We start from the raw sequence: 15,529 nt of genomic DNA, 5'->3' as shown, positions 1-15,529 counted from the left end.
TTTATGATACTTACACGTTTTGTTCAGCAAGATAATCTCCACAATTTTTACGATATTTGAAGCGTAAAGCGGTCGTATGACTTCATGTCACCTCCCCTAAGCTGAAGGCGGATGTGTCAGCATGATGACGTTTAGTAGTCTCATTTAGCCGCTTGTTAGGCACCGCCTTTTTGAAGACACGTACAAGCTTCAAAATTAACAAGTGGGATATTTACTGATGTATTTTATGTCACAGAATAAAACGTTAAAATCTCTTCAGCTTGTGTTAACCACAGACCTTATTTCAGGCATCATTGACTTCCAGATGACGGAACCAGAAGTGCTAACATGCTAACTAATTTCCGGGTTTTAGGAGTAATTCTCTATTCTCTCTGGACTCTATTCAAACTGAGAAGGGCCAGCAATGCAAGCGTCCCTGTCTGTGACAACACGCCAAGCCGGCACACACTCAGGCGCTCATGCCTAAATGTACCCACACAAAAATACTCCTCCACCTAAACGTCACTTATACATAAAAACCCCAGATAATGAGCATACTTAACTGTACTACAGTTGTTCTAAAAAAAGGCCTTTACGAGATACAAAGGTCTCTGCAGTTAACACCCACATTTAAGAAGTCACAAGTACAGTAGAGCCACAGAGGGAGCTAAATTCGGGCAAGAAAAGGCAGAACGGGGCTGGCGAGGAAAAAAAAAAAGGGACATCTGATCCGGTGCAGCATGCATTCAGAACAACTGTTTTGGGATTATCCCAATTCAAATGCGCGGCTAACTTTGATGTTATTTTCTTCCCCTCCCATTGTCTGAAGCCCCTCGCTCTCTTCATAATCCGAGCCCTTTGAAGTGAGCAGCATGGAAACAATGTCAGCAGGCGACACACTCCCTCGATGGCCCACTGACAGCTCTCCGCCATTTCTTTCTTCCCTTGTCCTTCTGTTTGCTGTCTCAATCCTCACACTTCCTCCATCCTTTTGTTGGCTCTCCCTCTCTCTCCTCCTCTCTTCCTCTTCATTGTGTACCATCTCCTCTCCCTTTTCTTTCAAGTTTACACCAACTATTTATCCACTTTCTGTCTCTTTATTTTGGTGTTTGACCAATCTCACCTCCCTCTCCCTCACTGATTCTCTTCTCCCACTCACGTCTGGCCCTTAATAAGCAATTCAACCATTAATTGGAGTCTCATTAGTGTGTGGTTAATACAGGGGGGGATCGTAATAATGAGGACACAGATAATGGAAACAGAAAGCCTTTGTCTGCTCCCAACACAGATGCCAAGGCCTGTGTCTTGTTACACAGCCAGGGGAGACGGCGTGTGTGTGTTGTGTCATGGTACAGTTAGATTACAACAACAGAGCTACTGTATGGACAAGTTTAGCCAGAGTCAGTGTCGCCAAGTCTCCCTAGGAAACACCATGACATGACAAACATTTCATGTAAATGATGGTAAATAAATGATGAATTATCTAAGTGTGTATAACTGCATTATAGAATAATGTTTCTGTAGTTTTTGTCCTCCATTTAGGTCGCTTTCACACTTAACCCGTTTGGTTCGGTTAAAACAAACTCAAGTCCGTTTACCTGGTTAGTACGGCTCGTTTGTGCTGGTGTGAAAGCTCATTCAAACTCTGGTGCAGACCAAACAACCAAACCAAGACCGCCTGGAAAGGTGACGTCGGTTTGTGGTGTGAAAACAAACGAAACAACCGCAGGATTTTATGATAGCAAACATGTGATTTTAGCATGATTTCAAATGCTAACTACAAATAAATCCACCTGCTGATCGTCAAATCTGTTCAGGAAGCAATCTTATTGATCTGTATTTAAGGCCATGTATATATGCTAGGGCTGTCAATCAATTCAAATATTTAATTGCGATTGTCCATAGCTAAACGCAATTAACCGCAAATGAATCACACATTTTTTTATCTGTTCAAAATGTACCTTAAAGGGAGATTTGTCAAGTATTTAATACTCTTATCAACATGGGAGTGGGCAAATGTGCTTGCTTTGTGCAAATGTATGTCTATATTCATAACTGGAAATCAATTACCAACACAAAACAATGACAAATATTGTCCAGAAACCCTCACAGGTACTACATTTAGCATAAAAAAATATGCTCATATCATAACATGGCAAACTCAACTGCCAGGGCCTGGAGGGAGAGGCTCACAGATCTGCCACCATACGACTATATGAGGCAGCTGCAAACCACAAACAGACAAGGTTGTGTTTGGAAGCATGCCCTGATCCCAGACACAACAACTCTTTATTTAGTGGGCCACACCCAATCAACTGCCACTGTGTCCCAGGCTGGTTGCTAAGGCAAGAGGCAGAATAAAAGATCCTGTGAGTCCAAAAGAGAAATCTGCACAAGAAACGTTGTTTTATCTACATTTTAAAACAGGGTTGCACTGTACGTAAGACAGTTACAGGCAGGACAGCAGTGTTTTATAGCTTACTTCAGCTACCTATGGCATGTTAAATTACCACTTTTACTTATATAGTGTCTCAGTTATTTCGCAGTGGCACATCAAAGTCAAACATGGACTAATATCTAAATTATATCAGCTATTATTGCTCTTCATGTGAAGTTTAATCAGGACAATAAACACGTGAGAAATAAAAAGGTTAATGCTAGCAGTGAAAGAGAATGACAGTCCTGATATATAGAGAGGCTCTGACTAAAGAAGTGGGGTGCAGCAGACAGATTTATAAGGTTCAGCCAGACACAGAGCACACAAGCCACTTAAAGACACTATGGAGTTTGCAGCTCGCCATAAAAATGACAGAGCGCATGCATACAAACTGTGACCGTGCTCTAACAAAAGAAAAGAGACCCGTGTCTAGTCCATAAAAGTCAAATCCAGACAAGGCTTTTTTTAAAGGATGTAGTTTACGGACGGACGCCCCCCCCCCCTGTTCTCTAAGTCTAAAGGTTTGCCTCTGCAGATGAACACTACAGAGACCACTGACACAGGGCAGGAAGTATATAAGACTGTCGGGAGATTAAGGAGATCGGAAGAAAAAAGAGAAACTGATAAAATGGCAAAGACCTTGAAGAAAGCTGGTGCAGATGCTGCCAGTGGTACCGTTTTGAATCCCCTACATTACAGCTGATCGTCTATTTACATGTACTGAAGTAAAAAGAGTTAAAGGTGCTACATATGGGATTGGGAGCATTTCTATTGCCTCTCAACAGCTCTCAAAATTGCGATGGCGAGCCGGCTGCTCGCAGCTAAAGGAGTCCCTGCTTGAGTATTTCTTCTCTCTCTCACTGAGGGGCCTTAAACAACATGACAATGGCACCGCTGTGCTCGGAAACCCGTTATTTTCAATGGCTTGCACCAGGCCAAGGCGGCTTTTCGCTGTGTCGAGCTAAGCCCAACTTCAGGGAACCGCGCACTGTGATGTGCAAGCAAACCACGTTGTATCGCGAGCAGCTCTCTTCTGTCAAGAAACAACATTAGGTGTAGCTGTATTGTTGTACAGGTGGAAAGAGAAGGGCTTATACACGCGATACAGCGCCAGAAACTGGTTGAGATAACGAAAAAGGAGTGAAAATTTGTGATAAATTGGGAGAAATACGGGAGAATCGTGACCCTGGGAGGAAACTGGGAGAGGGCAATGAAAAACAGGAGTCTCCTGAGAAATCAGGAGGGTTGGCAAGTATGACTTAACGTGACTGATTTTGTGCTTTTCCCCAACATGAAAAAGTCAGAAAAGTTATCTTTTTTTTGTCACAAAATTGAGACGTGCTGCTCTGATTCATTGCTGCAAATCAGCATAGATTGTGATCAATCAATCATTATCAACCGCTGAGCTGAATCAGACAGAGCAGCACCACTGCTCTTTTTGCCCTGGAAGATTTTATTATATTTCCTAAAAGTGTAATTATGTCCTCGGGGTTGATCTTTATTTCAGGTATAGTGCCTCGGCTACAATATGCTGCAGCAAACTCTGATAATAAGTAATATTGCTCTGTTCTCCTCACCTACTGATACCCCTACTGTCATTTTGTTTCTCATATCATCAATGTTGATGGATGCAGTTATTAAGTATGATTAAGTGGTCAACACTGACCTTGTTGGCCCGATCGGCGTGGTGAGTTATCGTCCTCCTCTCCTCATCCCATCGAACATTAGACTCCTCCAGCTGCTTCACCATCGCCTGCTGCAGACGAACAGCCTCCTCCTTTGAGTCACATACGGATGTCTGCAGCTCCGCAATTAGCTACAGGTGAGAAGAGGAGAGACAGGAAAAAAAAGAATGTTTGAATTTAGATCTTGATTTGTCGAGGATTGACAGACGGACAACTGACCACACAGTGTTCCACCCACTGCACCGGTCAGTGAGGAAATAAAAAGATACGGTGACATACTGACAAATGGCCTGTCTGCTCTTGGGAAAGTTTTTTCAGTGTATAGAGGGGGGGCGGCAGTAGCTCAGTTTGTGGGGACTTGGCCTGGATTGACTCGACCCTGCATGGACCAAGTACGGAGTGGGGACTTGTAGCTGGAGAGATGCCAGTTCGCCTCCTGCAGAGGTGTCCTCGAGCAAGGCACCGAAGCCACCAACTGCTCAGGGCCGCATCCTGTGAGGCGGCCCCCTCACTCTGACATCTCTCCATACATAATGCATGTGTATAGATCCTGTTTGTGCATGCGTGTGAATATCTATAATAACAGAGTGAAAAAAGTTGAAAAAGTTGAAGTTATATTTTCTTTTTCTATGCTTATGTTTGAAACAAGTGACAAGAAAACCTGTTGCCGGATGCAGAACATGTTCACTAAACACAACGCCGATTTGCTTCATTTCACCGGTCTCACAAAATGACTTGTTTCAGATGGAAAACATGTTCGTCACGGGTTTGGACGGCGGTAACAATCACCTTGAAAAGCTGCTTTTTTCCCACAGTCTCATGTCTTGTGTCTTTTTTGAGACAGAAGACACAGAAAAAACAGAGAAAGAGAGAGAGAGAGAGAGAGAGAGTAAGAAAAGAGGGAGGTAAAAAAAAAAATAGAGACAGGAAGGAAAAAACAACTTCCTTTTTGAAGAGCGGAGTGACTTTGTGTTGGTGAACTTGCGGTGCACGCCAAGATGAAAAGGAACTGCCTCGGCTTTGAAATCCTCCAGTCAAAATTAACATTCTATTTAAGCCACTGTCAGGGAACGGCGGAGGAAAAATGAGAGAGGGAGAGTAAAAGAGAGAGGGAGAGGAAGAGAGAGAGACAGAGGTGGGCGAGGAGGGGCAGTGCTGCTGCTAGCTTTGGGCTAGACAGATAATTGTTTACCGTGTTCAAACTCCGGAGGACCAAACCCTGCTGGAATCTGCACACTGTGTGGGAGTATGGGAGTTAGAGTGGTGCGGGTCGACCACAGATAGAGAGAGAGAGAGAGGGAGAGAGAGAGAGAGATGAGAGGGAGATTAGGCTTATTTTGTCAGCAGGAAAGCCACATGAAAGCAACAAATGACACATTATTATGGGAACATCATTTCTGGGCGTAATAATTATTTTACAATATGGATTCCCTGCATTTTCGCCCCAGGCGCTGGCGGCGCTCGAACCTAGTGAACTCAGCTGTCTGTCTTGTTATTCCTGTATATATACACACCACAGCACCTTTTTTTCTGTCTGATAGCCAGCCAGGCCTTTTTAAGTCTGTAATTGGTCTGGTGAGACTTGTCTATTTTCCCAGCCTGCTAGCAGCTCTGTTTAGGGCTAAAGGCAGACTTACCTCTCCATGAACCAGAGGTTCATGAGCAGGTCTGCTGTTTATTCACCTGTTAATAAACAGAAAGGTGAATAAATATGCAATAAAACGATGGCCACCACAGAAAAGGGAAGGCTTTGCAAAACGTGGTGGCTGATGGTGAAACGCTGTCGCCTGGTTCCAGATCTCTGATTTATTAAAGGCCCTAAAATGTAAAAAGTGAGATTTTCATATCTTTTTTTTTTTATTATTATAAAACAGGTTTAAGTGCTATATAAATACTGTGAAAGTATCAAACGCTCAACCCATGGAGAAATATACACAGTCCGTATTAAGAAACTGTGCCTTAAAACGAGCCGTCAGGATCTCTGTGCATTTGTGATGTCACAAATATACAATAGGGTAAAAGGGTAAATACAGATATATTCAGGCAGACAGTATTGTTTCTTTTAACATTACAGCATGTAAACATCTGCTTTTTATGACTATATACTTAGCTTTTACCGACCCCTTATTGTTGTTGGAAAGGAACTGTGTATTTCCCTTCAATGACTTCAGTGCGTGGCGTCATCTATTGTGTAGTTGACGTATTGTGTTGTGTCTATGTCTTTGTTGATTTTTTGTCTTTGTTTATGCTGGATAACCAGTTTCCTCTTTGGGGATTAATAAAATTCATCCTATCCTCTCCTTAACTAAATGTTCTAGTAGACACATAAAATACAAGTATGAACCTGAAAATGAGCCTGATATGTGACCTTTAAGCCGTTTAAATAGTGAGGTGAAGTGACATTAAAATAATAATAAATAATTACGGTCTTTAGACATCAACGGCTGTTTTGTGGTTTGGCATGCACATCATGCATCCAAAGAGTGTCGTACACCAAAACATGATCTAAAATGATGAGTCAATTAATCCATTAGTTGATTGACAGAAATCTAATCTGCAACATTTTAAAAGTAATTTTTCGCCTTTTTTTAAAAAACTTTTTTAATTGATTATTCAAGAAATGTATTGATTTATTGATAAAATAATAGTTGCAGCTAAAAATCACAAATTTTCAGCCAGAAGGAAGGTAAATGATTGTATGGTTTGCTCTCAGGGATGAGTGACTTTATAGGTTAAAGGTGCTAAATATTGGGGATTGGGAGCTAGTTGACTGATGCTATATTAATGCTCTGGATATCGTATAGAGAACCTTTAAACCTGCATTAACTGAATTTTTTGGCCACTTGGGAGCCGCAAAACGATCTGCAAACACAACGCTGACATATCATCACCTTGTAAAGTTGGAGCAACTTAGTCCAATATTCACTCTTCATCCAGCTTTGTTGTGGTCTCTACCAACTCCAGAGGGAAATATCCGTCTCTTTAGCTGTTAAATGCTCCGCTATGTTCACCAGTTAACTCTGTCTGTCTGCTATTTGGTATTCGGCAGGTACGTACAGAGCTTTTTCCACTGAAACAGTCTCCTTCTACGTCTGGAAACGACACTGATGAGAGCAGTGAGAGTGAATCAAAACTGTAAATTTGGGGGTTGTAAAACCAAAATAGGGCTGCAACCAATGATTATTTTCATTGTTGATTATTTTCTCGATTAACTGATTAGTTGTTTGGTCTATAAAATGTCAGAAAATGGTGAATCAGTGTTTCCCAAAGCCCAAGATGACGTCCTCAAGTATCTTGTTTTGTCCACAACTCAAAGATATTCAGTTTACTGTCATAGAGGAGTAAAGAAACCAGGAAATATTCACATTTAAGAAGCTGGAATCAGAGAATTTTTACTTTTTTTCTTAAAAAATTACTCAAATTTGGTGATTCATTTAAATAGCTGACAATTAATCGATTAATCGTTGCAGCTCTAAACCAAAACAAAGCGCTGATGAACAGTAGAACTCCCCGTAGAAGTGAGGAGAGCTGTAGCGTCGGGTGATGATTCTCTGTGGGTTCATCTCTCGTTCGAATAAATACTGCAACAGATCCTATTTGGTTAATACATGCCTAAGAGGTCACACGTGAACGCAGTTTGTGGAACTTAACAACCGGCATTATGCTGAAATAAATGAGGCGTATTTGCATATGCTGTGAACTTGAACCTCTTTCTTCCAGTACATGGTGCACCGTGCCTCCCGTGGCGAATTCCCTCCACCTCCCACCGACTCCCACGGTGAGACGGTCAGGGATAAAGTAATGATCTCCCACCAGCTACCGCAGCTACCACCCACTGCAGCCTGATCATTAAGTGGGGGAAGAGAGCACGGCCCTGTTCGGTTCACGGGTCACCCAGGAGGACCACTCACAGCCAGACGCTTAACACTGGATTGGATTGGAGAGACACTAATTAGGAGAGTCTGTGTGTTTGTGCGTGTGTGTGTGTTTGTGTGTGAGAGAGGAAGAGAGACAAAACCAAGAGGAAGGGATGTGTGTGCGTGTGCATGCGTGTAAACATCTACCCTTACGTGCTGCGTCTCCAGTTCCCTCAGGATAATGTATGGCGTGGTATGTTTTTAATTGGGTTATTAGCCATGCAGTTGAGCTCAAGAGCGATGCCCCCTGTCAGACACTGAAGGGTTAACAACTGGGGTTAGCCTTTGAGGTTCAAAGACCTCTTGTTTACATTTGACTGAGTTGCCCCAAGGGGTAGGCAACAACCCCCCCCCAATCCACCTTTACCTTTTAAAACAAAGCCGCCCAATCCCACGACAAATAGCCCGCATTAATCACGCATATTAATATGTTTGCACAAAAACCCCCACACCTTCAGCAGAACCCTCTGCAGGTGTTGAATTCTGCGCACGCAGACTTTTCTTTAATGTCAGAGAGAGAGAGAGAGAGAGTGTTGTTTGTTGAACCTGTGCCAGCTTTGTGTCCCCAAAACAGAGGATTAATCACTTGTTGCTTTGTCTGCGGCAGCGCACCGCACCGCCAAAGCGGGCAAACACGGCTGAACTTTCGCACAGCATCCGACTCCTTTTGAAGTCGTGCATTGTGTAACCTAATAAGCTACCGTTTTCTCACAACATCTGCTTGTCAACCCCGCTTTCAACTCTGTGCCTTTGCCAGCCGACCCAAAATGGGGGGATTTAAAGAGGAGAAGAAAGAAAGAAAAACAACATCTCCCCCCGCACCGCTCCTCCCGCCTTTTGAATCTCCTCTTCGGGTAACGAGGTGCAATTACGGCCAAATGATTGTGATATTTTACCCTGCTACATAATCAAGGAGAAAACTCTTTTCTTTTGTAATGTAAACACTACTTAGGCTGTTTTGGATCTTTTAAACTGGTGAAGTAAAAGCCGCCTGAACTTTCGGAGACATTTTGCTGAATGACAGAGTGCGTCCTGGGAAGTTATATTCCTGGTTGGAGAGCAGAATTACCTCAGTTTTAAAAGGGCTCAGTCTGAGGAGACGAGCAGCGATATTAAACATGTGGACAGACGATGCCATGACACGAGGAAGAGAAACAGGTAATGGAGTAAAGAGGTATCAGAGGCAGGGAGGGGAGGACGATAATGGTGCAAGTGAACGGACTAATGTAGCAGTGTAAGTGTGTGAAATATAAGTAGGGACTTTAACTTTTAAAGGAATACTTCACCCACAAAATGATCATTTGTATATCAAGTACTGACCGCGTGTTACCTTGAATTCTTGCAGAAAACTTTATTTTTCTGGCATGCCTTCACGGCGAACTGAGAATCCGAAAACTGAGTAAATCCTTGACGAACTGGAGTAAATGGAGGCCAGGTTTAACATCAGCAAAACTATATAAAGTATAATAAAAACATCTGTTTACAAACACTCACACATCCTCGTGCAGTATAATCCAAGTCTCGTTTATCCAGTCGTATTCTCAGTACTTCCCAAACATGCATTTCCGCCTAAATCTTCCTATTTAAACACTTCCTCCACTACCGTCTCATGCACGGATTTGCAGCGTGCCTACGCAAGCATGAGACGAAGAGGCGCAAGTGTTTTAAATTGTATGATTTAGGCCAAAAAGCATGTGTTTGGGAAGTGCTGAGCATATGACTGGATAAACAGGACGTGGATTATACTGCACGAGTTGCGTGAGAGTTTGTAAATGGATGTTTGATATAGTGTAGTTTTGCTGTTGTTAAACCTGGCCTCCATTTACTTCAATTCATCAAAGATTTGCTCCGTTTTCGGATTAGTTCGCCGTGGAGGCATGCCAGAAAAACAAAGTTACACTTGGTGAGTAATTGATATAGAAATGGTTATTTTAAAGGCGAAGTATTCCTTTAAGGTTTGCTTTATACTTTCGCTTCAAGGCTACTTGCACAGACTCCGTAGCTCCCATTTCTGACCACCTGACACATCTAATATCTACTCTCCTTCTAGCTCCCTACGAGCGAGCCCTTTCACACTACTCTCAGGTATTTGATTCCCTTTTATATAAACAAAGATTACTGCAGCTTTAAGGGCAAACATTTGTATCATCAAAACACCCAACGCATCAGATACGAGACCCGATAACCTGTCCTGACTTCACACAACTCTGCTGGAGCTGCAAAGGAGAGTTTTTCACCTCTGACACCTTCTGGACACGGAGATCAGAGAGAGAGAGAGAACAGGAACGGTTGAGAGAAAAGCCAGACAGCAGAGCTTTAGATATTCTTCATGTAACACAATCTTCTGTGTTTTATGTGTGGACGTATTTGCCTGAGCTCTGCACAAACTTCGTGCCAGATATGGGACGTGTGTGTGTGTGTGTGTGTGCGTTTGTGCATATCTGCTTCAGGGTAAAGGGCAGGGTGGCTTGCTGTGTGTTTTCATATGTGCTTCCTCACCTTTCCCATCTGTACGTTTGTCCAATCTTTCAAGCGGTTCAGTGGAAAAAGAGGAATATAAAATGAAAGAGGAGGGAAAACGAAGGGAAAAACTGATTACCTGGGCAGACCTGGCGAGCTTCTGACTGTACTCCTTCTCAATCTGCTTCAACCTGCCGTTGGTCTGCAACAAGAAGAGAGAGGGTAGTGTGAGAGGAGATATGCAGACGGACGGATAGAGAGACACAAAGAGAGAGAGAGAGGGAAATCGAATCTTCTGTTAGGAAGCACACACTACTACCCTCCCAACCTACCCACACACACTCATGTTGACCTCTGCCTCTTGGCAGCGTGTCCCCGCGGCGCAGGCCTGTGGCCCCCTTGGCCCCGTGCCAGTCCCAACGCTCATGTGTGCCAGCAGGTAGTGACGGGCATGGTGCACAGTGGGCACCACTCCCCTTTGATCCCCTGCCAACAATTCATCACTTAACAAGAAGGGGGGGGAAGTGGGGGGGAATTAAAACGTTGCTGCCAATTAGCTATAGGGAGAGAGAAAAAACTGATCGGGAGAAGCTGGGAGACACAACGCGCTGGAGACAGAATAGGAGTGAATGAAGGTTGTTGTTAGGAGTTTATTGAGCGGCGCCCGTCTCTTTGTTTTCGGTCGTTTCTCTGTGGGAAGCCAGCCAGTTGGAAGCAACGACCGTGAGTGTCTAATACAAGATCTGCCTCCGTTCAGCTAGCTGTGTTGTGATGCCAGAGTCTCAATGAGAGGCTGAACAGTGGAGCGGGATAATTAGGTGTGAAGTGCTGGAATTCGATGGGGATGTCGATGGCTGCCTGTACGGCACGGTGACAAGGTCTACACAAGTACTGTAGACAGACTAGGGCTCGAGTTGATGAGAGAGGGGGGGGGGTACAGTAGGTCATTGTTTGAAAGGCAGACAAGTCTTTTCAGGGGATCGACTTAAACTCCAGAAACCTGAAAGCTTCATGTTCAACAAACGCAGGAGACATAAAAATATTAGGGCCGTCAAAGTGAACGTGATAATAACGCAAATTTGTCTTAACGCCACTAATTTTTTTTAACACATTAACACAACCTGCGATTTTTAGGGTGTAGCGGACTCAGTTTTAAACATAGACGTGAAGATACTGGCATCATATGAAACTAGAAAACCTAAGGAATCTATTGGTACCAACCATGTCATAAATAACGCTCCAAACTAACGCTAAATTTTGGCGAGGAAAAAGCGTCATGGCCATTTTCAAAGGGATCCCTTGACCTCTGACCTCCAGATATGTGAATGTAAATGGGTTCTATGGGTACCCACGAGTCTCCCCTTTACAGACATGCCCACTTTATGATAATCACATGCAGTTTTGGGGCAAGTCATAGTCAAGTCAGCACACTGACACACTGACAGCTGTTGTTGCCTGTTGGGCTGCAGTTTGCCATGTTATGATTTGAGCATATTGTTTTACACTAAATGCAGTACCTGTGAGGGTTTCTGGACAATATCTGTCATTGTTTTGTGTTGTTAACTGATTTCCAATCATAAATATGTACATTTGCATAAAGCAGCATATTTGCCCACTCCCATGTTGATAAGAGTATTAAATACTTGACAAATCTCCCTTTAAGGTTCATTTTGAATGAGTACAATTAGGACAAAAATGCGATTAATCACGATTAAATATTTGAATCGATTGAAAGCCCTTAAAAAATGTCAATAAAAAGCCAAAAATCTATTAAGAGAGATTTAAAATGATCTGATTTACAGATAAAAACACACACACACCTGCTTGACTCTCTCGTCCTGACAGCCACTGACAGACGGACAACTCACTAGTCGTTGTGAACGCACCCCCCCCCTCGCAGCCATCAACACCTGAGCAGCGTTTGGACTCTGCACCCCATCCCAAACACTTCCTGACAAACACCGCCGCCCCTGCTCTGAGCGGACACACCTGTCACCACGGAAACACAGAGCCATCACCAAGGATACCGGCCTGTCTTCCTGCGCCAGGACTGTTTGAGTGGCAGCCCGCTCGTCCCCGAGGGGCCCCACACGGCAGCTGATGAGAGAGGGGGAGACAAAGAAGGGTGTAGAAAAAGGAAAGAGAAAGAGATGTGTGCGGGAGAGGGGGGGGGGCGCAAATGGAGTCCTTCGATGTTTTTCTTTACGGCTGACACATTTGTTGTCTCCCTTTGCTCCGTCTTGACAACAGTTTAGTTGTAGTGACACTGTGGTAGTTAAAGCAGCAGTGGGTAGAAAACGGAGCAAATATGATTCAAAAAAATTATTTTTATAAAATGGTCACTATATCCTGACAGTAGTGCATGAGACAGGTAATCTGAAAAATAAATCATGTGCCTCTGTGTCCTCTGGTGCTCCTAATGGCATCTGCAAGATTTCACAGACTGGAGGAAAACAACCAATCAGAGGCGAGCTGGAGCCTTGCCGTCTCTGAGCAGCTGTCAATCACTCGCGAACTCTGATCAAACGGTCAAACTAGGCAGCGCTGATCAAATGTGAATCAATATTCTGTTACTGTAATGCTTATTTCTATTCTCAAATGTTTTCATAAACGTCTTGCAGTGTACTGTTTAGCTGTAAAAGATCGAAAGATTGAGATCAAGTTGAGGAAATACCAAGCAACGCCCACCAGCCAGAGCACAGCCAATAGGAACGCACACTCTCTGAACTGACCTGTGATTGGCCAAAGTCTCCCGTCACGGACTAGATTTTTTGAAAGCCTCAAAACAGAGCCATGAGGAGGTGCAGAAGTCTAGTTTTTGAAAGGTTATTATGGAATTTTTGCCCAATGATGTCAAAAATATTCTGATTACTGCACGTTTAAGCAGCCTATATTTGTTAGAAAAACATCATCACGAACACCAAAAAACATGACATTGATGAGACTTAAATGTGTCTCAGTAGTGAAAACGTGTCAGCATCATCTTTGTAATTGCCTGTGAGGTAATGAGGTGACACTCTACACTGTATATGACACATGTGTGAGTGTATATTCACAGTAACATATGGTCATATTGACACGCAAACAGGCTCAGATGTTTTCATAAAAACATAAAGAGCTCGCTACTAGCCTATTCCTTTTTACCTACAGCCACTCAGGGGGATTTAGCGGGGAAACATTACACAACATCATACATTATACAGCTCAACCACCTAAACACACATTAAAAATGGGCTGAAAATAGATGAAGATGGGGGATAGTACATGCAAAGGAAAAATAGTCCAGCAGGACTGTGACAAATACAAAGGGAAAAATCAGAGCTAAATTAAAAGCCCAGCCATACTGTATGTGTGTATGTATGTGTGTGTCTGTGTGTGTGTGTGTGTGTGTGTGTGTGTGTGAGTGTGTGTAAGCACTTTCAAAGAGACTACCTGTGCCCTGCCAAAGGCATTTTTGTGCTGAAGGCACTTTGAGGCTGTATCAGGCTCTTCAATCGCCTCTTAATCCTAGCTGTGTGGAGTGCGGCTGCTTTGAAGTGTGTGTGTGTGTGTGTTTGGTGCGTGTGTGTGTGTGTGTGTGTGTTAAAGAGAGTGGAAGTGGATCTGAAGGCGAGGCATGCACCGCTTACCAGAACTTAATTAATAATCTGCAGTGGGAACCAGGCCAAACACACACACACACACATAGACACATACTGACACGTGCACGCTAAAAAAAAAAAGGGACTGACGGGAGTGGCGGAAAACGGGTGACAACTTTCTCTCCCTCTCTCACACACACTTAAATATATGCACACAAGCCACACTTATTCAAACACAGACGATGGACAAACAGGACACGCGAAGGCCAAACACACATCCAGCGTTTGATCTGCGGCCGCTTGGAGGTGAAATTTGCTCAAGGTGTGCAGCCGGTCCCATTGTTTTGGAGTGGAGCGCTGTATTGTTGCTGAAAGGAGGAAGAAACTAGAGTAAACGTTTCTCAATAGAGTAATCCTGCCAACACACCATAACTTCTGTGTGTGCGTTAAAGTCAGAGCGCCTGTTTTCCAGTATTTTCAGAATCTGTTCAGTGACAGGATATTGCCTCCATATGGCATTTTTTTTTCCCTCCGATATGTTTCCAATCATCTCACGTTGCTAAAGAGCAATTATGGTTTTCAGCATTGTCCTGAAGCTGAACTCTGACAGAAGACATAAAACTGATGCAAAGCAAGGCTGATGTCACTCCACGATGTACTCTAACAATGCGTTTGACAGGTAAAAGCCAGGGATGTTTTTAAAGTGGCGATGAGTCACAAAAACACGCTCTGGTAATGGTTGTTCATAGCTTCACCCTGCTACACGACATGCTGTACGTCGCACACTAGGGAGCTGATTTGTGGGGTTCATTTCTCAAAAACAAAAACATGATTTCAAAGAGGAGCTTTCACTTTCAGTGGCAGCAGCATTTGTAAGCATTCAAAACACTCCTCTGTTCACCACGCATGTCTCTCATAACAATTTGAGTTCAATCTGCCAGCGAGGGAGAGCTGGGAGATGTTATTTGCTCGTTTGTCTGTAATCATTGCTGTCTTGCTGTGCTCGCCTGTGTATCTGTGTGTGTGTGTGTGAGAGAGACAGAGTTGGTGCTGTAATGACAAGAGACTTTATTTCCATTTCACAGTTTGCCATCACTGCCTGTCAGTAATGATTCTCTTAATCCCCGCTGCTCACTGTCAGAGCCGCGTCACACACGCACAGGCAGTACGGAAATAATGCATCACACAGGCAGGCGTACACAGATAAACATACATCAAACACACAGACACACACACACAACATAGCGAATGTTCAGCGATCGCACACTCAACCAGCCGGTTCTCGGTATCAGAATACCAATTACATCCATTACCGTCAGTGTGAGTGGGCTCAACATCTAACCCACATCAGAAGGTCAGGAAAAAAAAAAGTTAGTCTGAGGCTGTGAATGCTTAAATGGCTGGAGTCGCTCGTAGAATCACAGATTGCTTTAACGTGAGCAGGTGGGCCGACTTTAAAACCACAGCAAA

General features: G+C 43.5%; 1 protein-coding gene across 2 annotated transcripts in view; it reads right to left on the bottom strand.

The window, feature by feature from the left end:
• Positions 1–15,529, bottom strand: part of cep112 (centrosomal protein 112) — a 148,976-nt gene that overhangs the window by 38,371 nt on the left and 95,076 nt on the right. For both annotated transcript variants that reach the window (XR_005209821.1, XM_037791753.1), the window contains exons 22-23: positions 10,618–10,680; positions 4,083–4,232 (exon numbers count right to left, since the gene is read on the bottom strand). Coding sequence is in view for 1 of the 2 variants with exons in the window: in XM_037791753.1 (XP_037647681.1) it covers positions 4,083–4,232; positions 10,618–10,680 (213 nt within the window). In the remaining variant the exon portion in view is untranslated. The remainder of the gene's footprint in view (positions 1–4,082; positions 4,233–10,617; positions 10,681–15,529) is intronic.

The sequence above is a fragment of the Sebastes umbrosus genome, chromosome 14 (genome assembly GCF_015220745.1).
Source record: "Sebastes umbrosus isolate fSebUmb1 chromosome 14, fSebUmb1.pri, whole genome shotgun sequence".
NCBI classification, from domain to species: Eukaryota; Metazoa; Chordata; class Actinopteri; order Perciformes; family Sebastidae; genus Sebastes; species Sebastes umbrosus.
This window is presented reverse-complemented; position numbering and strand designations above follow the sequence as displayed.